The following is a 20,049-nucleotide window of genomic DNA, read 5'->3' on the forward strand; positions in this document are numbered from 1 at the left end:
CATTGATCAATATCCATTCACGACAATACTTCCAAGTCATTATCGAGCATAAGAACTCCAATCTGAATTACTCTGCATACCAATCGTGAAGATAGGACTGTTTTATTGGTATGTTGTTCGCAGCGGGTTCCAGTGCTGCTGCTATACGCATTAGGTGGACATAAACAGTTTTAACTTCTCCAAACCGAATTGCGTCAGCCTGGAACTGGAGAGTGTAATTTGACTAGACGATGGAACAGCGTCCATTTGTCTGCTGAAGTACTCAAGTCAGTAGCAATCTGGAAGCAGAAGCATCGATCAATTCTAGTCTCCAAGCCAGCAAAACATGCAGCAGAGGCTGGATTCCATAGCTTTATCTGTTCCGGCAAAACTACCACAGTATCTGTCTCAGCGCTCATCCTATCTCAAAACGCTAAAAATCTACATCAAGATTGTCGCGCAGGACAACATCATCCCCATCCCCCGCTCCCAAAAAGTTAGTAGTCGCATCCGGCCCGCGCCGCCGCCGCCGCCACCACCACCACCTACCCGCCGAGCGAGCGAGTCCCAAATACCTCACGTTACGACTTACCTAACCCTCGCACCAAGCCCAATCCGTAACCTCCGCTCCGACCGACCGAACCACGACGAACGAACTCCATCATCACACATTCACGAACCTCGCAACCACCACCACCACCGTTGCCGCCCGCCCGCCCATTCGCCGCTGCCTCTCGATAACCCCCGCCCCACCGCCCAATTCCTCCCCGACCGCCCGCGGCGCACAACCAAGAGAACAAACACACACACACAATGTTCGCCCGCACCCTCTTCCTCGCGCCGCCGCTGCGCCGCACCGTCTTCGCCGCAACAACACCGCGCCTGCTCACGAGCAGCACCGCAACCGCCGCCACCGTCGCCCGCGCCGCCGCCCCCTTCTCGCAACTATGGCGCGCGCGCCCCACCGCCGTCTCCGCCGCCGTCTCCGCCGCATCGCTCCAACAGCAGGTTCGCGGCATGAAGGTGCGCAGCAGTGTGAAGAAGCTGTGTGATGGGTGCAAGGTACGTTCTTTTTATTTTTTTTTTTGGCTCTGATGCGGGGAAGAGGGGGAGGAGTTCGTATAATGGATGGAGGGATCGGATGGATGGCGGATTGCTGGGGGGGCCGGGAGGAAGAGGAGGAAGGATGAACGAGCGATTGCTTGATTTGACCGAAACGAACCGAATTGGCTGACGAAGATCCGATGATTTATTACTGCAGAGCGTCAGGCGCAAGGGCAAGAGATACGTCTACATCATCTGCAGCAAGAACCCCAAGCATAAGCAGAGGTAACGTCCAACCCCCCCCCCCCCCCCCCCCCCCCCCGTCCAATTCCAAAATCTCTCGATTGGAATTACCCAAGTGAAAAGATTACGGCGCCCCGGCTGACACAATTGGCGGCTTGGAAACAAAACAGGCAGGGTTAGAGAATGTTCAGATGAACACACGTAAATCGAAAGGACGACGACGATAAGAAATTATCCGGGTAAAAACATTGGTTCTATGTTGTAGCATAAAAGGGGCCGGGCATATCGGGGCGTTTTCTTTTATCCACAGATGAGAAAGAAACATGGGCGGCGGGAAAAAGGGTCAAATCTTGTATACCACATCCAAGACCGGGCGCACACGCATACTTCCAGCAGAAGCGGAGGAAGCACAAGCGACGGGGAATCTCAACTTCAAGAAGAAAAGCCGCGAGCGGAGATCACTCGTAGTAAAGTGGATTGGTTCGTTTTGTGTATCCTATAGCCCATGCTCCCGTTCCCGCGTATCCCACACTCCCAAGTCCAGAAAACACCAATTGAACACCCGGCCGATAAAAAAAAAAAAAAAAAGATGGCTCCAATTACATGCTCCCGCCGCTCCTTTCTTGCAGGATTCCCGCCAACTTCAACAGCTCCCTATCGGCATCTATATCGCCCGTGCCCAGATTGACGCGCCTCCTCGCCTCCGCCTCCCTCTCCTCCCACGCCCACGCCTTGCGCTGCGCCTCTGCCTCGTCATCCCCGCCGCACCCCCACACCTCGATGGCCTCAATGGCGAAGCGGTCCTGCCAGCTCCTGTTGCGACGGTGCGGGTTGCGCGAGGGATGGAACGAGCCGCCGCCCTCGGCGAGGTGGGTGAAGACGGCGAACTCGAGGCCGGAATCGAGGTGCAGCGAGACGGCGCCGAGGGGGACGGCGCCGCGGGCGCGGCCGTGGGCGCGCGACGTGTCGGCCTGGGGCACGGGCGAGCCGAGGCCGATGCCCGAGGGGTGGTGCGGCGGCTTGTTGAGGTAGACGTAGTCGGTGCTCAGCGTCGACGCGGCGAAGAGGTCGTGCGTGGGCGAGAGCTGGAACAGCTGCGTCGACGCGTCGCCGAAGGCCGCCTTGGGCGTGCCCTTCCACGGCACCGGGATGTAGGCGCCGAAGGTGAGGGTTTGGTTGGTCGTGTTGCGCGAGGGCAGGTCGAGGCTGCTGGGCAGGCGCTTGGGCGGGAGCGAGTCGGCGAAGACGCGTTCGCTGGGCGTCTCGGGCTTGTCGGAGAGGAGCGTGCCCGAGACGAGGAGGATGGAGGGCGCGCGCCAGTTGAAGACGCTCTTTTCGAAGCTACCCATGCTGAAGCCATGGGTTCCTCCTGCATACAGTGGCCGTAGGCGCCTGAAGAGGTTGTTGCCTCTGATGAGGAAAGACAGCTGATTCACCAAGTTGAAGTCCAAGATTTCACCTTCCGACAAGAGGATTGGTTCAGGCGCAAGTATTTGTTTCTTACGGGGAGTATCCTTTGGCGATTCAGGGGCTGTTTCTGCCGATGCTGAAGCGGCGGAGTTCTTCCGCTTGGACAGGTCAAAGTCTTTTGCGAAGAGAAAGTGCTCGAAGAGAGGGTTGAGCCCGTCGAACATGTAGGGAAGAGAAGACGAGACGACGGCATGGAAAGTCTTGTAATTTACTCCCGGGCTCTTTTCTATTCCAAACGACGAGAGTATGTTATTTGCCGTTTCTCTCAATCCTTTCAATCGCTTGTCCGTGAGCTGGAGGCCGTACACAGCGAGGTCATCCTGAGCCTCCAGCGGGGCGATGAATAAGAGAAGCTGTATCAAGCGGAGGAAGTTGTCAGTGGGTATGATTGAATGGCTCAGAGTGGACTGTTCGCCCTGCTTGAAGACCTCGACGGCATCCATGGAGTCAAGTGCGGCCAGGGCAAGCGCGTCCCCGTCATCTTCATCATCTTCGTCGTCGACAGGGGCGTCTACAGCGAATCCATCGTAGGCAGCGACAGCCTGGGTCTCCCTGTCTTGACTGTTGTCACCATCAGCATCTTCGGCATCCTTGGTAGCTTGTTGCAGTCCTCTATCGTAGACGGCAAGGCTGCGGTAGATCTCGCGGATCCACACAGCGTCGCCCTTTTTCCCCAGCACCGGGGTGTGTCTCCGTGTCAGCAATGTGACGACCTTGAGCAGATTATCGCTCGTCAAGATGGCAGGAGCCTGGCTTGGAAAGGGGAAGGCGCCGAGGTAGCTGGCCATGTGAAAGACCACGGAGCCGGCAGCGAGAGAGTCGGGAAGGGCGAGGAAGCGGCATAGCGTGGGTTCGCTCCAATGGCGGATGCCCGAGGACGAGTCGGCGAGGGCTTTGAAGACGGCCTTGAAGCAGTAGATTTCAAGCGGAGTGTAGCACTTGTCAGCGAAACGGCGGACGAGCTCGAGCGACAGCTGCTCTGGTCGGGGGTCAGCACAGGGAGCTTGCGAAAGCCGAAGATCAGGGTCCAATGCGAACGTACCGTAGGTTGGTGGGGGCGCGTCCGAAGAGTACCCTTGGCCCATGGTTCCGGAGGCGTGAGGAGGGGTCTCGCATGGATATGGCAGCAGGAAGACGGTGGTTCGAGGGCACGGAGCTGGCGACGGAGCTGACACATGAATGTCATTGCGCGTCCGGGGAAGCGGCTCCAGGCTGCCGCCCCGCCAACGTCATCGGCCAAGACTTTCCGCCCCGCCCCCGCTACACCCGCTCCACTTCGTCTCCTCTCCCCTTCCTCCCCATCTCCGTCGCTTTTGTATCTCTCCATCGCAGCTAATTGCTCTATGGTCCTCCAATTCTCTGCAACTCCCGCTCGTCTGCGAAACTATGATTTCTCTGCTGTTCCCAGTTTCTCTTTTGCTCACCATGCTTGTTCCTTCCATCCATACTTTTCTAATGCGTTCCGTCCGATTGAAGGAGAAAATCCCAGTTCTGTTCGCAGACTAAAAGATGCGTGGGTCGTGGAATCCAACGTCCAGACGTAATTGCACGGATTTTAACCCAGAATCTACGTCCGGATATCTGCTTGAACTGCCCGTAGAAAGAACATTGGCTTAAACCCGGTGGACATGTCGATGATAAAATATCGACTGATGCTTCGTCCAAGAAGGGGGGGTTGGTGAAAGCTGATTTCCTATCCAGAGCCGGTGACGTAAGGCCCTGCTCATTCTATCACTCACTTCAGCGAAGTGGAAAATGCACCTTGCTTACTCATAAATTTGCGGCCTCTTCACTTCAGACACTCGCCCTCAGATCTTCCTCCGCCCATCTTTCATCCTTCCTCACAACCTTTGCTCCACCCAACTCTAACAACGCGATCCACAACCACCACCAAGATGCCTATGGTCTGGAACGCCGAAGCGGATGCCAAGGTATGCAGCTCATCTAGATAACTTCCCAGACAGTTGCTGATCTTCGTGTAGCTGCTGCTCGGCATCCTCAAGATCTACGACGTCAAGATCAACAAAGGCCCCATGCTCGATGAGCTGAACTCCTTCATGGGTCCCGGTAAGCACAGCATCGCATTGGTCCGGATGCGACAATGTTTCTAACTCTTCTTCGCAGACTGCGTTGGCCTCGCCATCACGAACCGCATCACCAGGCTCAAGAAGGCGGCCGAGGCCGACGGCATTGGCACCGCCAACGGCTCAGTCACCCCGGCTGCGAAGACCCCGAAGTCGGGCAAGCGCAAGAATGGCAACGCGAGCGGCGACAGCTCTCAGGACAACGAGGAGTCTCCGACCAAGAAGCGCGCTGGTGCCAAGGCTGCCAGCACCCCGAAGCGCGAGATGAGCAAGTCAGGCGGTGAGGACGGCGATGAGGATGAGCTGTCGGGCAAGGACATCAAGCAGGTCGTCTCGGTCTTCGAGACGAAGAAGGAGGAGTCTTAATCGTCCAGTGATGGAATTCCTTAGATATTCGCGGCATTGCTCAACTCCGACGCGGCGTTTGGTGCCTAGCACAGAGCAGCCCATGCTTACTCCATGATTAGCTTCCAATTCAATCAAAGACTGTCCTCTGGAATCGTCTTGCAAAGAAAGTAGTGTCGTCGCTGTCATAAAACTTGGATTCTGCAACTGACCAGTGGGCTCAAAAGCCGACATACATTACCGCGTATTTGCTTTTTTCTCACCACCTTGTCGCGTACCCCTGTAGCCCTTATCTACTCTCACCACTGACGCGTCATTCTCCTTATCTGTACACCAGCTCATTTTCTATATGAGCGTAGCAAAGCTAGTCAAGCCGAAAGGCCAAAGGTATCAATTTCAATCCACCACACTGTTCAACACTCTGCAACGACAAGGTGATGAATGTCTCATTCACAGACACGCTTAGCTCTTATCCCTGATGGAAAGTTTCACTGCCTGTTCTCGCCGTCGCAACATCGGGAGAGACTGTCTTGTTATTCCCTCTTGAGCCGATCGGCGCTTTCCAGACCCCGTACGCATTTCCGAATTAGGTTTAGGCTCTGAGATTCACAACAACCGCTGCTCTATTTCTTCCGCCTCACCTCCGTCTCGATTCCTTCACCAAACACACACCCGAAACACACAACCAACAACGAAAAAAAGCTGCACACTCATCGCCCGTCATGGCCCCCGGCATGAAGTGGGATCACGAGGCAGACGCTAAGGTACGCGTGAAGCCTTCGAATCCACTCAAACCATACCGTCTACTCACTTAGTACTCCAGCTGTTCGGCCTGTTCCTTAACCTCTTTGACGTCAAGGTGTCAGGCGAGATGCTGCGAAAGCTGAACAAGGCCATGGGCTTCGGTACGCCAAAAAATCCCCCATTCACCCGTGACCACAGTTTCCTCACTAACGCCTTATTCAAGACCCCAAGTCGCAGGCGATCGCCCACCGCCTCGGTGCCGCCCGCAAGCGCGCCGCCGGTTTCATCTCGACCGACGACGGCACGGGCAGTCCCATCAAGCCAGCCGTCCCCCTCACCCCGCGTGGTCCAAAGAGCGCCACCCCCCGCAGCAATGCTCGCCGCAGCGCCGGCAAGAGCGCCGGCAAGAAGGGCGCCGTCAAGTACGAGTCGGCCGACAGCGACGACGACAGTGAACTCCCCGCCTCGCCGACGGCCAACACTGGCGGCGTCAAGCGCAGCAGGAGCGCGCGCGTGACAGCCGGCGCCAAGCGCTCGTACAAGGAGCCTGAGACGGACGAGGGCGAGGACGAGGAGGACCAGCTGGAGGAGCACGGTGCTCCGGTCAAGAAGGCCAGGGTTGAACAGGGCGGTGATGACGAGGGAACGGGTGAGGACGAGGTGTTGCAGGGTGCCGTGAAGGAGGTTGAGAAAAGCTTCTTTGACGGCGATGGCGGCCTGAGCGAGGCTGAGCCGGAGGAGGTCTAGGGCACATGGCCGGCGAGGCTCATGCTTGGATGTTCGCATGGCGGCGCTTGGCTGTCCCATTGCTGGTTCGTCTTGGTTCACGGTGCCTGACCGTAGATTCGGCAGTGAGTTGCCGTCACAGACAACGCCTCTAAACATGGCGGTGTAGAGCTCTCTCTGACAAGCAGAGCGCAAATCAAAATCAACGACTCTATTTTTTGTAGCTTTCTAAAGTAGAACAAGCTACATTGAAGTGAACCTTCGAGGTATCAGTCACCCGTACCCTCACTCTACCGCCACATACCATTTGCCGGGCGTTTTTGCGTTTTTAAGAGTCGCATCTTCGTCCGAATTTTAGATTCGACTGCCTACGTAGAAAGGGTGGTAGCGCCGTCAATGGGAGAGGGCAGGGCTCATTTCTTCTGTCACTGGCTGTGACGCTACGTTAGTTTCATCTCGCGGGGGCTCCTGCCCTGGGTATGCAGACGCGGGCTGTAGCCTGGAGCGCGCAGCAATGCTCGGTGCCGTACGCGTGCTCACGCGCGTGCCAGAAGCCCATATAAACCCCCACACTTTCGTTCGTCTCCCGCCGACTTTCCTTCCTCCACCAACCTTCCACATCACTCGCAGACCACGCGAACGAAGCCGCTTCCATCCATCCATCCATCCATCCAATACCTTTACAAAAAAAAAAAAAGCCCAACATGCCCGTCGTCTGGGATGCCGAGAACGATGCACGCGTCAGTGACCTTCCACCAGACCGACCCGACCCGTGTGTTCAAGCTAACCCTCGACGCACAGCTACTCATGGCGTACATCGAGACGACCGACGCCAAGCTAGGAACCGACGGCTGGAAGACGATTGCCGAAAAGCTCGGCGGCGGTAAGCAGCTCAGCTCTCTCTCACTTCCGCATCGACGACGCCCGGGACCAAAAAAAAAAAAACAAAGCTAATTCGGGTGAAAATATCCAGGCGCCACCGTCAGCGCCATCAGCCAGCGCTTCACCAAGCACCTCAAGAAGAAGTACGGCGGCGCCAACAGCGTCATCGGCAGCGGATCAGGCGGAGGCGGAGGCAGTGCCGCGGGCACTCCGGCGAAGCCGGCAGCTCGCGGCGGCCGCAAGAAGAAGGACTCCTCCGATCAGGACCCGGACAAGACGCCGCGCGCCTCTCCCCGCAAGCGCGGCGCCGCCGCGGCGAACGATGAGGATCAGGCGGACGACGACGAAGAGATCCCGGACTTGCCGACGAAGAAGGTCAAGAAGGAGGAAGAACAGAAGTCGTTCTTTGACGAGGATGGCGAGGACGTCTAGATGGGGCTGGGGCTGGGGCTGGGGCTGGCTTGCGCAGAAGAAGATTCTCGGTTCGAAGTCTGGAGAAGGCGGCTTTATTCATTGAGGCTTTGACACGGGTTCGACTTGGCGATAGAAAATTCCCGATTGAAAGTAATTCGGCATTGCCATCATTTTCGTGCATCTCCCACAATCAGGGTGTTGACTTTTGTCCCGGGTTGGCGCAGGCCTTCTCACCTGGAAGTCCTGGGCCCTGGCCATTTATCACTCGGCGTCACAGGAAGGAATTGGCACGAGGTGAGGATAGCAGTGCTGGCATTCAATACTGTATCTAACTACTTGCCGGTGCTCATTCGATCGTCAAAGTCCCAAGTCACAGCAACCAATCCGCCGATCTGTAGAAGCCCTAGGTGTAGAATCACACTTCCTCGTCCTGGTCGAAGAAGGAGCCAGCGGCATCGTCATCCTCCTTCTCGTGCTTGACTTTTTTGGTCGGCGATTCGGGCTCTTCCGGGTCGTCACCATCGCCCTCGTCGTCGGTCGCGGGCTCGGCGTAGCTCTTCGCGGCGCGCTTGCGTGGTGAAGCGCGCAGCTTCTTCTCATCGTTGCCGCTGTCGTCGGTACCGGCGTCGGTGCTGACCTGCTTCTTGCTGCGGCCGGACCTGGGAGTGCCACCGGTCTTCAGGGCCTTCGGCGTGGTGCCGCCCTTGCGTGGCGTGCCGCCACCGCCGGCGGCCTTGCCGCTCTGGGATTTGATGCGGCGGAAACGGTGCTTCAGGGCCTCCACGGTGAATCCTGCGTCGTCATGTTGTGAGCAATCGAGGCAAGTGAAGTGGGTTTCGCATGGCGCATGGCGGGGAAAGTCTTACCATCGCCCATCCTCTCAGCGATTTCATTGTACTGGGTACCGTTGATCGTTACGCCGCACACGTCCATGGTTGTCTGGAAGAGCTGCGGGAGCGCGCGGTCAGCGGGTGGTGAGGGACTGGAGGAGGTGCGGATGGACTTACGCGTTGGTCGACCTCGGCGGTCCAACTGATAGGCATGGTGGCTGTTGGTGGTATGCGGTATGGAGAAGGAGGTGGTACAGTGGTGTGCGCTATGGGGCAGTGGATGTTGTGGTTGGGGTTGGGAGGCGAAGTGTCGTGGAGGGTTGTGCGTGGAAGAGACGCAGCCGCACTTTTATGCTCCCCAAATCCTGGCCCAAGATCTTCCTGCATCGAACCCGGTACTTTCACCAGCTCCCTTCCGCTCAAAATTTTGCTTTCCAACCTCCATCCCCCATCATCCTCCCCACTCCACTCCACGCCACTCCACCCAACGCGCTCGAACTCGACCGCCACCCCATCGACACAACGACGATCCCACACCCCAACCCCACCATCCCACCAACCTCAAAAAAAAGACAAGCCGACCGGCGACCGCCATCATGTCCACCACCGACGTCGTCGACCAAAACGTAACTGTCCCCCTGCTCACCTCACCTCACTTCCCTTCCCCAACCTCAACCACACACGCACCCCTGCTAACAACACCGAAATAACAAAAAAACAACAGACCCAACTCCTCCTTGCCATGCTACACCTGTACCACCCCAGCCGCGACGACTGCAACCAGCTCGCCGCCGCCATGGGGACCGGCGTCACCGGCAACGCCATCCGCCAGCGCATCCAGAAGCTGCGCAAGAACCACAACGTCGCCGACAGCAACAACAAGAACAACAACAACGGCGGTGATGGTGGTTCTGTCTCGGCCGCCACCACTCCCGCTGGCAGCAAGGCCGGTACGCCGAGCAAGGCTGCTGCTGCTGCTGCCGGCGGCGGCGGCGGTCGCGGCGGTGGTAGCCGTAGCGGTAGCCGTAGCTCGCCGACCAAGAAGAACGGTCGCGGACGCGGTGGTGGTGGTCGCAAGCGTGTCAGGCCTGAGGACTACGACTACCCCAACGACTCCGACGACTTGAGGAGGTCGACGACGCCTACCGACGACCCTGCTCCTACAACCGCTACTTTTGCTCCGGCTTCTTCTACTCCGGCTTCCGCTGCGAAGAAGAAGGAGGCGGCGAACGCGGACGCGAACGCGAACGCGAACAAGAAGATCAAGCAGGAGGAGGAGCCCGAGGAGGACGTGAAGATCGTCGCCTCCGTCATCCCCGCCGTCCCCGCCGACGACCTCATCGACCAGGGATCATTCTTCTTCCTGCAGGAGGACGAGGGCGACGACGATGCTGTTGTCTGAGAAGGCGGAAAGCAGAAGAAGAAGAAAGGTTGATCGGGCGCGCCGATTGGAAGGCAGGCAGGGGGTGGGGCGGCCGGCCGGCCAGTCAGCCAGCCTCTGCCGGATTGGAAAGCGGAATCGATGGTTCGGGATTTTGGAAAAAAAAAAAAGGAAACAAAAAGGCAATGACCCAAAAGAAAAAAAAAAAAAGGATTGGGAGGAAGACATGCGCAACCGACTACGCGCCGTGGCCGGTTAGCTTGCTTTCCGCTATAGAAAATGTGAGAGCTTGATACAATGGATGCAAATGCCTCGAGATATGCTGTGCTTCCTCATCTTCAAACTCGTGAACGGTGACAGGCGCGAACTGTCTGTTGAACTGAACTCCAAGCCTGTTTATGCAATCATACTGCAACGGCGTGACCTCCCACAGAACTGAACGATATGAGCGAGTAGTCACACACACACTCTCTCTATCCAAAGCACGGACTGCAAGGAGAAGGGGGACTATAAAACAACGAGCAATTAAAACCAATACACCTAGATATACATACACATACACGAACCACTTCAACGTGAGAGAACTCAAAAAGCCATACCAAGAAAAACGACAATCACGAAGTGAAAAAAAGGAAAGAGGCAAACAACAAAAACACAAACGCAAAAACGCAGAGCCCGAACAGCCGAAACCGAACAGCAACACAAAACCCAAACCACAAAACAGAAACCATAATAACAACAACGACGACAAACAACGGAAAACAAAAAGAAAAGGCTAGGCGCGTTGCATCTCCTTTTCCTTCCAATCGTCCAACGTCGACAGCATGTGTTCGTTTAAACCAATGACGAGCTCCCCACCACATCTCACAGAGACGCGACGACGGAACTTCTTCTTCCCGCACGTATCATCCATCCATCCGTAGAGTGAGTTTGAAAAAAAAAAAAAAAGAGAGAAAACTCGAAAGAATATCGCAAATAACACATACACACCATACCATCACCCCCTTTCTACCAGAGAAAGTGGGCGTATCGTGGGGGTGGTGGTGGTGGTGGTGGTGGGGGAAACAGAGCGGGAAAGGGGAGGGGAAATGGCCTCATAGGAAAGAAAACAATAGAAAAGGGCAAAAACGCCAGCTCTCTGCTCGAGACCAGCCCAAGCAGCAGCAGCAGCGGATACGACATCATCTGTACCAGACAAAAACGATAACCGCACCGCACCAGAGCTCGCATCCGCCTTTTCATTTGGCCAAGGGGGAAGAAGAAGAAGAAGGGCTATTGCAAAAGCGGCGGCCCCGTCCGAGAAGAAGAGCACTTTACTGATTCTTCTCGAAGAACGCGACCAAATTCGAGATGCGGCCCCTGCGCGCCGGGGCGGCAGCGGCGGCGGCGGCGACAGGCTTGGCGGGAGGGATGTCGCCACAAACAGAAACGGAAGACGGAGTGGACGTGCCGCTGGTGTAGGAAGAGGTCGGTGTGCTTCCGCCGTAGACGGACGTCGCGGCGGTGGAGGCGGTGGTGAAGGCGGTGCTCGTGGACGAGTAGGCCGTCATGCTGCTGGCGTTGCTGAAGCTGCGGAGAGCGCGGGTCGAGCCGCTCGTTGGCGTCGTTGTCGCCATGGCTGCTGCGTCGGGGAAGAGGTGTTGTTGTTGTTGCGGCGGCGAGCGAATGATTTGCGGGGTTTCTTCAACTAGTGTGGCAAGGGTTGTTGTTGGGCTACGACCTGGCGAAGTTCTTGACGCTTAATTTGCATGCAACCACAAGAGTAATGGAGGGAAAACGGAACGGGTGGCGGGTGGAAGAAGTTTAATATGCAATTAGTGGTTGTGGAAGAATAGTGTATCTATCTTACCGAATAACACCGCCCTCAAGGCCCGCGGGCGTTTGCGTCATTGTCTCCCCGCTCTGCTGCTCTGGAGTCTCCGCATCCTGAGGCGGTGTGTTCTTGCCCTCCGCCTCGGCCGCCTTTTCCTCCTCCACTGGCTTCTCCGTGATGGGGAGCGCAGGCTCCAGCGACGGCCCCGTGCTCTTCTCCTCCTCCTTCTTCTCCTCCGCACCATCCTTGTCCAGAACCTTTTCCTTCGCCTTGTCAATGCCCTCCACAACCTTTGTCTTCGCCTTCGCGGCGACGCCGCTGCCGTTCGCTTGCTTCGCCTTGACCGACGTCTGGCGACGCGGCGGCGACTTGACGTCGTCCTTCTTCTCGTGCGTCTTGCTGGCAGAGGCCGCCGTGGGGCGCATCATGCGGGCGAGGAAGCTGTCATCGGGCGCGCGCGCTCCAACGCTGGGCCTGGAGGTGCGCGACTCGGGACGCTTGGCGGTGCTCTGCGCGGGCAGCGAGGGGCGGGACCCGGCCTTCTTCTCGGCTGCGTTCTTGTGCGCGGCAGCAGTCGTCGTCTTGGACGCGACAGCCGGGGCGCGGGGGGTCGTGGTCTTGGGCTTAGCGGCAGCCTTCTTCTCCTCAGCCTTTTCGGCCTCGCGCTTCGCAGCCGAAGCAGCAGTGGGCGCAGTCAGATGCGAGGGGAGCTTGGCGGGGCGCGTAGGCGACTTTGGTCTGGGCTTCGTAAAAGGGGGCGTGGCGTGAGTACCCTTCTTCTCAGCTGCCGGCCTGGACGAAGCGCGCGGCTTCGCCGCGGAGCTGGAGGTCGCCGACTTGAGCGACGTCCTGCTGGTCCTCTTCGCGGGCTCCTTTGCGGACGAAGTTTTTGATGTCGTGGACTTCGGGGAAGCGATCGGCGACTTAGGCGTTCCGGGAGGGATGGGAGACTTGCCTCCAGCAGGCTCGCTCTCCTCAGCCGGCGCGGGCGTCTTCTCGGCCTCAGCAACAGGCTCGGGTGCGACATTGGCCTTCTCCTCAGGCTGGGGCTCAACCTTCTCCTCGGCCTTCTCCTCGGCGGCAGGCGCAGGCGCAGGCGCCTCCTCCGCGGTCTTCTCAACGCCCAGAGGCTTCAAAGACTCGGTAGGAGGCGGCAGAGCCTCACCACCAGAGACGGCGCTCTCCTCCTTGGGGTCCGAGGGCTTCATCTGAGCGCTCGCGTCCTCCACGTCGGTCTTCTTGTCCGGCTGGGTCATTGTAGGATCTTCGGCGGGAAGAGCAACGTCCTCCTTCTTTGGCTCTTCGGCAGCCGGCGGGGGAGCGGTGGTCGCGGGCGTGGGAGTGGTGGCGGTGGCGTCGGAGGCGTCGGACGACTTGTGGTTGGGGTCCGACTTCTTCTCCTCGGCGGCAATCTCGACGCGCTTCAAGCCCTTGGCGGCTTCCTCGAGGAAGCTGCGCGCGTTTTCGTTCGTAGCCTCCGCCTTGGGGCCAGGCTCGCTTGCCTTCTTGGCATCCTGCCACTTGTTGTCGTCATTGTCGATGAAGGTGCCCATCGCATTGTCCTCCTTGATCTCCATGAAGGGCGTGTTGGTGGGGCCGGTGAAGACGGCGTTCTCGGGCACCGTCTCTTGGATGTCGACGCTGGCGCGGCGGTGGTCGGCCTCGGAGGACACGGTGTGCCTGAGCTCCTCCAGCACCTCGGAGTCGCGGTTCGGATCGAGACTCATGCTGCCGCGGCGCTGGGTGACGGTGCTACCGCCGGACTCGGAGGGAGCGGCGGCCCTGAGGGCAGCGATTGCGCCGGTGGGCGGGCTCGCGATGGGGCTGTCGCCGGGGCTCTCGACAGCCGGGCTGCCAACAGCCGGGCTCTCGACGCCGTTCTCGCCGTTCTCGCCGGGCATGCTGGTGGGAGGCGAGTCAAAGGGGCCGACGGAAATGAAGCTGGCGCGCACCTTGGAGGTCGGGCGCGAATTGGACTCGCTGCTGCGGACGGAGGGTGAGCCGGGGGTGGGCGAACGGCCACGAGCTTCAGGGGATGCAGAACGTTCGGGATGCGAGCTCTCAAACATAGCACGGAGTGATCTCACGCCGCCGCCGCCAGGCAGATTCGATGACATGGCTGCGGTTGCGGGAGGGGGAATCAGTGGGTGGACGCGGGAGAGGAATTGTGGCTAGGACGACGGGGACATAGTAAAGCGTGACGCGGGCGGGCGGTGGGCAGGGCGTGGGCACCAAACGGTGGCCGGGCGCCGATGTGAAACGCGGGTTTCAGACCGGGGGGCAGTGGGTAGGATGTGCACTCACAATGCGCGACAGATGCGTGTGCGACTACGGGCGCATAACCCAAGCTCTCGAGATGGGGAAAACGGTGTTGTTGACGGGAAGCGGGCGGCTTGTCGTCGTTGAAACTAATTCCAGGGTTCGATCGCAGCAGCTAGCGACGCCATCTATGGCCGGCCGGCCCCCTATGACGACGCCGCCTCCCTTCGCCCAGATCAATTGACTGACGCTCAAATTACGCCGCCCTCTCGTCGCCTGTGCCGAACCGCCCCAGATGCGGGCCCAATGACGTCCCGCCCGCCGACGACGCGCCCACCTCACCTCATGGCCGGAGCCCGCAATCACCTGCGCTTGCTGCCCGGCGACGCGGCGCATGTCCTAGCTAGCTGGAACAAACGAGCATGCAGAGGCATGGAGTGGTGCGCGCGCTGCCGTAGCGCGAAGCCAGGCACGGCGCGGCCGCGACAAGACTCATGTCGCCCAGCCCTGGCCCGCATCATCGCGATGCCACCCAGGCTCCTCCGATTCGGAGCGAGGACCGGCACTCAGACACACCCACCTGCACGGAGCTCATGGTTCATCAAACGGCCCAGCCCTACGCGGCACCTCTGTGCCTCCGCTTCACCATTGCCAATGCGTCGGGCGCAGGACCCCTCCCCTTCTCCGGGCTCCGCCCCTATATTGATTGCAGGAGCATTCTGGCAAACCGACTAGAGGTACTTCCCCCCCCATCACATGCCCCGGCGAGCCAAAAATGAGGGCGATCGCCATTGCGCGCAGCCCGCCCGATCTGTGCCAGGGATCCGGTCCCATTTCCCGAACCGCACGCCGGCCAGCCCGATTCCTCGAGAGCGCGAACGTCCTTCATCCTGGCTCCTCGTCGAATGGGAACGCCATCCGTCCTTCTGCTTTCCTTTATTAACCGCACCCGCCGCCCGGACTGGCTTTCCCGAACAGACTTTCCTGGCCAGGGGGAGCCCCCGGTGCGCTGGAGGAGGGGAAATGAGAGTTAAGGTTACGAATGATTTGCATTGCGGTAGCAGCCGCCGCGGCCGCGGCCGCGCTCGTGGGGACCGCCGCCCGTCTTCTGCGTTATTGCAAACGCGCCACTGCAATGAAAAGAATGTCGTCTTCTCCAATGGCGTGGCCTGCCGTCTCACGCGGGAGAGTGGTGTGTGTGTGGAGAGGGGACTGTGCGTTTGCTCGTCCGTTTGCCCACCTAGGCCACATGCAGCCCTGTCTCATTTCGTTCAGCCTTCCGTCTCCCAAATCAATGGGCGCGCCAAGCAGCACAATACCTAGATGTATTGCGCTGCCTAGGCTGGAGGGAAGAACCTGTGTTCTCCCAATTATCTCGCCGCCATGGATGACGTGTCCAGTTGACGTTGGAATAACATGTTTCAAACCTTCCTAATGCAGTCTCAGCCTGTCGCACCGAACGGGAAAAAAAGCAAGTGCTACATGTGTCGATCAGGAGCACTTCTGACACACCACCGCTTGCCCAGTCACGAACGCCCTCCGGGAGAAAGCCCGGATCGACGAGAAAGTCGCAACACATGGTGAAATTCATTGACTTGATGAGATACATACTTCTTTGAACGAGAAAAAGGGAAGCAAAAAGATAACGCCTGTATCGATGCACTTACCCATACCGACCATGGGGTGCCAATGGTCGTAATTGACCACCTCAATTCCTTCAGACAAGTCTTCGAGCCCAACCAAACACTCTATCTTCTGTACATTGGGCAGCGAATCCCTGCTTGCCCACGTGGTGGCCATGCACCACCTCTAGTTCAACAGTGCGCCCGAGAGCGCGGACCCACATTGGCGGACCCAGCCATCAATAATGATATACACACTCTTTCGAGCAAAGGCCGAGACATGTCCCGTCTCATCTAGTCTCCACAAGCAGCAGATGCATGCTAGCGTACGCGAGAACAACGAAGACGCCGCAGAAAACAGCGAGTCCAACCGCATCCTGCCACAGCGCGAGCACGTTAAAACCAAAGCTGCTAAGAATAGCAGAGCCTGGAACTTCGATGTCGAGACCGTACTTGTGGTCCACGAGGGAGAGGTACTTGACCTCGTTGACAATCAGACCCTCGAAGCCATAGTGGAAGATAGACAACTGCAGGACTTATTAGCAACTTGCAACCAGCGCCAAATACATTGTGACGATAAACTTACCGACTGCAGCCACAAAGCAGACTTCGGAATGGTCTCGTGGTTGAGAAGGAATCCTCCAAACAGCAGCGAGAAGAGCATGACCAGCGTAGCAATGAGATTCGCCACACCCTGGTTCCTAACGACGATGCCGATGAAGAGGCAGATGTTCGCCGCAGCCAGATTGAACAAGGTCAAGAACAGCATGAACTTCCAGAACTCAGCTGCAGCTGGAATGAGACCAGTCATGGGGTACACAATGGCGCCCATGATAATCGGCGGCAACAGGCGCAGCGGGATGATGTCGAACAGGACCTTCGCAGCGAAATAAGCGATAGGCTTGTAGTAACCTTTGGCGCGCTCGCGCATGAAAATCAGGCGTTCGGGAGCGAAGACGGTAAGCGACGTCAGGGTGCTGAAACCGAAGAGGGCGAGCAGGAAGAAGAACAGACCCAAGCGGTTCTGGAAACCCTTGATGTCGTCCGTGAGGCCGTAGAAGAGGTACCCGATTAGGACAGCAAGAACGATCGCGATGGCGTAGTGGGTCAGCATGAGCAGCGGGTTGCGGTAAAGGTTACGCCAGGTCCGCTTGGACAAGATGACGAACTGGCTGAATACACCAACCTTGCGGTAGCCCTTGACCTTGTAGCTGCTGCTGCTCCCGGAGCTAGAATCGTTGTGTCCGTTCGCCGAGTGGGAGCCCATGATGGTCGTGTAGATGTCCTCGTGAAGGGCTTCGGCGACGTCCGAGCGCGAGTAGGTGGAAACAAGCGTGTCGAGATCAGTGCCAGTGCTTCCCTCAGCAGCCGGGGGGATTTGGTCCGGGTCTTCCAAGATCTGCGGCGGCGGAGCCCCCTGCTGTCGGTGCAGCCGAATATTGTCTCTCTCGGTTTCAGCAATTGATTCATCGTCAGTCTTGGGCGTCGGAGGTTGCTCATACCCGCTCTTCTTGCGGGTGAAGAGCTGGCGTTCTTGCTGCTGTCTGATCGAAGCCCTCCTCTTGTTCTTGGGTCGGGTGCTTGCTGACTCGCTACCTTGCTCCTGATCGATGCTTATGTTGGAAATGCTCGGAATCGATTTCACCCCAATTGCGCTGCTAGCCCTGGTCGGGAAATCATCGCGGGATGCAAAAAGAGAGCTGTTCTCATCAATCGGAACACGAGGCGTAGAAGCATGCATCGTGAGATCGACGAGGAAATCGGCGATGTTGAATCCAGGAGGACAGGAATACCCAACGTTGTCAAAGTAGGCTTGGCAGTTCGCAAAAGGTCCGGAGTAGACGGTCCTTCCCTTGGCAAGCAGGATGAGCTGATCGAAAAGGGCGACAATGTTCGATCTCGGCTGGTGGATCGTGAAGACCACAGTCCTGTTGTACGTCTTGACCAGGTTGACCAGGCACTCGACCACATTGAAGGCGTTGTAGGCGTCCAGACCGCTAGTAGGCTCATCGAGGAACAGAATACTGGGGCTCGTAACCAGCTCGCAGGCGATTCCAACACGGCGTTTTTCACCGCCCGAGATGCCGCGGCCGCTTCCTTCCTCCGAACCGATCATCTGGTGGCGAATCTGGTAAATTCCCAGCTGCTTTTCAATATCCTCTACCCTCTGTTCCTTTGCAGCGCGGCTCATTTCCTTTGGCAGACGGAGAAGGGCAGAGTCCATAATCGTCTCGTGAACCGTCAAAGTGGGTAGGAGATGATCTTCCTGATCAACGAATCCGATAACGCTTCTGAAATCGTCATTCGGGATCTTTTCACCATTGACGTAGATGTCGCCGTAGATGTGGCCACGCTTGTTCTTCCTGGCCAGAATATCCAAGAAAGTAGTCTTTCCAGCACCGGAAGCACCCATGATCGCCATGAGTTCTCCGGGACGGACGGCACCCTGGATGTTTGTGAGAATCTGCTTGCCATTGAGTTGGTACGACACATTCTCGAAGTGGAGCGCAGCGGGTTTGTGGTCCGCAATGAGCTTCATGGCCTCGTCGTCCTCATCGTCGGTCAAATGAATCGGGCCCCAACCTTGCGCAGCGCTTCTCCTGGAGAGGATCCACACAAGGATGATGACAGCCGCGAGGAACAGAGCACATCCTGCGATCACACCAGCAATCAAGGGCGTGTTGATTGCCTTCACGGGGCGCTCATAACCAGGGAGCTCGGTCTCGTGCAAGCACTCGCCGGAGTGACAGCGCAAGGTAATACTCTCGTCGCCGAAGACGCTTGCAATCAAGTCGTTCATGGCCGGCTCGGAGAACAAACTGCCATCCTCGTTGCTGCCGCCATCGGTCGAGATGGTCTTGAAAGTCGCCGGGCCCTTGATCGACTCATCCAGGAACTCGCCAATGTCGATAGAGCCTTCCTCTCCGCAGAGCATCCTCCCAGGGATACACGAGCACTTGACATTCTCACAGCGGTATTTGGTAGTGTTCCGGTTCGACTCTTGGTTGACGGTGAAGCCGCAGGTATCAAGGGCGCAGTAGAAAGACTCCTTCTGGTCGACCCAGACTATGGACTGTCAGTGGCAATCTCTGGGAGAAGTGTGAGGACATACATTGGAAGTTGCACTCCTCGGTCTCTGCATTGCAGGCGAAGGTGGCCTGCGGCTTCTGATCCTTCAGCTGGTCCAGGATCTTGCGGTTCGTGATGTCGCACATCTGGTAGTTCTCCTTGACGACAAGCCCCTCGCGGTAGCAAACACCGTCGACGCCCTCGGGCATCAGGGCGTTACATGCCTGGTTGGTGGCGCAGACGTTGCAATTGATTCCTTCCCAGCCCTCTCTGCAGTCGCACCGTGCGCCCTCACGAGGCGCCCGGTCTCTGCCGTCAGCGAGCGAGCCGCAGACGGGATCGGAGCAGTCGTTGCCTCCGAAACCGGGCGGACACACGCAGCGGCCGTTGCTCTTGCTACAGCCGGCGAATTGATGGCACGGGAACTGCTCGAGGTTGCAGTTGAAGCACGGCGGGCAGCCGTCGGGACGGTCGTCATAGACGGAGAAGGGGTCCTGCAGCATGTCGTTGCTGGTGTGGTTGGCAAAAGTGCGCTGGGCGGCGGCAATGCTGGAGAGGGCGGCAGTGGCCGCCAGCAAGTGGGAAGCCCATCGGGGCGAGCGCATGGTGGTGGTTGTTGCGGGCGTGGCCCAAGCTGCGCGTTGCGGCGAAGCTCTCGAGTCGCGATGCAGCTGCCTGGCGTTGGGGGTGGCGCGACGCTGGGGATGCAGAGGGACGACGCGACGGCGGCGTGACGAAAATATTTGGCACGGCGGGTAGCTCGGGCTCAGCGGAGTACGATCCGGCGCGAGACTGGGTGATGGCTGATGGCGGTGAAGCTGTCGATGGTGTGGAGACTCTGCGGGGAGCGCTGCTTCATTACGGCCAGCGCCGCCCAGGCGCCTCGGCTGAGCACTGAGCACAGCACCGCCCCCAGCCCGCCTGCCCACCCTGACGCGCTGCCTGTGTCGACTTCCTTCGCTCGCAACCGCGCCAACCGCGGCGCCGCCCGCGCGTCGCTTGCATGCGTCTGGGGGCGGCCAAGAGCCGGAACGGGGGACATCAGGTGGTCAGCGAGGCCCAGTTGAGCCTCGCGATCGCCGGTTCACGCGACGTGCGATCGTCGGTCAGCGCGCCGGACAGCAGCACCGCGCCGGGGCTGCGG

General features: G+C 58.4%; 8 protein-coding genes across 8 annotated transcripts; 4 read left to right on the forward strand and 4 right to left on the reverse strand.

Moving 5' to 3' along the window:
• Positions 1-1,865: 1,865 nt before the first annotated feature.
• RTC5 (Restriction of telomere capping protein 5) lies at positions 1,866-3,821 on the reverse strand (the record flags this gene model as incomplete). Its single annotated transcript, XM_066772963.1, has 2 exons — positions 1,866-3,715; positions 3,779-3,821. 2 exons carry the CDS (start codon positions 3,819-3,821, stop codon positions 1,866-1,868), a joined length of 1,893 nt encoding a protein of 630 aa, XP_066635530.1.
• An 810-nt stretch (positions 3,822-4,631) lies between these two features.
• Positions 4,632-5,186, forward strand: SLS55_001470 (uncharacterized protein; the record flags this gene model as incomplete). Its single annotated transcript, XM_066772964.1, has 3 exons — positions 4,632-4,667; positions 4,719-4,803; positions 4,861-5,186. The coding sequence occupies 3 exons, from the start codon at positions 4,632-4,634 to the stop codon at positions 5,184-5,186; spliced, it is 447 nt and encodes a 148-aa protein (XP_066635531.1).
• Positions 5,187-5,887: 701 nt separating this feature from the next.
• SLS55_001471 (uncharacterized protein) lies at positions 5,888-6,656 on the forward strand (the record flags this gene model as incomplete). The annotated part of the gene is made up of 3 exons (XM_066772965.1): positions 5,888-5,929; positions 5,989-6,070; positions 6,133-6,656. 3 exons carry the CDS (start codon positions 5,888-5,890, stop codon positions 6,654-6,656), a joined length of 648 nt encoding a protein of 215 aa, XP_066635532.1.
• A 786-nt stretch (positions 6,657-7,442) lies between these two features.
• SLS55_001472 (uncharacterized protein) lies at positions 7,443-7,949 on the forward strand (the record flags this gene model as incomplete). The annotated part of the gene is made up of 2 exons (XM_066772966.1): positions 7,443-7,518; positions 7,609-7,949. 2 exons carry the CDS (start codon positions 7,443-7,445, stop codon positions 7,947-7,949), a joined length of 417 nt encoding a protein of 138 aa, XP_066635533.1.
• A 397-nt stretch (positions 7,950-8,346) lies between these two features.
• On the reverse strand, positions 8,347-8,974 carry SLS55_001473 (uncharacterized protein; the record flags this gene model as incomplete). Its single annotated transcript, XM_066772967.1, has 3 exons — positions 8,347-8,723; positions 8,798-8,879; positions 8,939-8,974. 3 exons carry the CDS (start codon positions 8,972-8,974, stop codon positions 8,347-8,349), a joined length of 495 nt encoding a protein of 164 aa, XP_066635534.1.
• A 383-nt stretch (positions 8,975-9,357) lies between these two features.
• SLS55_001474 (uncharacterized protein) lies at positions 9,358-10,163 on the forward strand (the record flags this gene model as incomplete). Its single annotated transcript, XM_066772968.1, has 2 exons — positions 9,358-9,387; positions 9,486-10,163. The coding sequence occupies 2 exons, from the start codon at positions 9,358-9,360 to the stop codon at positions 10,161-10,163; spliced, it is 708 nt and encodes a 235-aa protein (XP_066635535.1).
• Positions 10,164-11,987: 1,824 nt separating this feature from the next.
• SLS55_001475 (uncharacterized protein) lies at positions 11,988-14,072 on the reverse strand (the record flags this gene model as incomplete). Its single annotated transcript, XM_066772969.1, has 1 exon — positions 11,988-14,072. One exon carries the CDS (start codon positions 14,070-14,072, stop codon positions 11,988-11,990), a length of 2,085 nt encoding a protein of 694 aa, XP_066635536.1.
• Positions 14,073-16,126: 2,054 nt separating this feature from the next.
• ADP1 (FAD-dependent urate hydroxylase) lies at positions 16,127-19,408 on the reverse strand (the record flags this gene model as incomplete). The annotated part of the gene is made up of 3 exons (XM_066772970.1): positions 16,127-16,363; positions 16,423-18,902; positions 18,949-19,408. The coding sequence occupies 3 exons, from the start codon at positions 19,406-19,408 to the stop codon at positions 16,127-16,129; spliced, it is 3,177 nt and encodes a 1,058-aa protein (XP_066635537.1).
• Between the last annotated feature and the right edge of the window lie 641 nt (positions 19,409-20,049).

This window comes from Diplodia seriata (genome assembly GCF_021436955.1).
Source record: "Diplodia seriata strain FDS-637 chromosome Unknown scaffold_2, whole genome shotgun sequence".
Classification (NCBI taxonomy): domain Eukaryota; kingdom Fungi; phylum Ascomycota; class Dothideomycetes; order Botryosphaeriales; family Botryosphaeriaceae; genus Diplodia; species Diplodia seriata.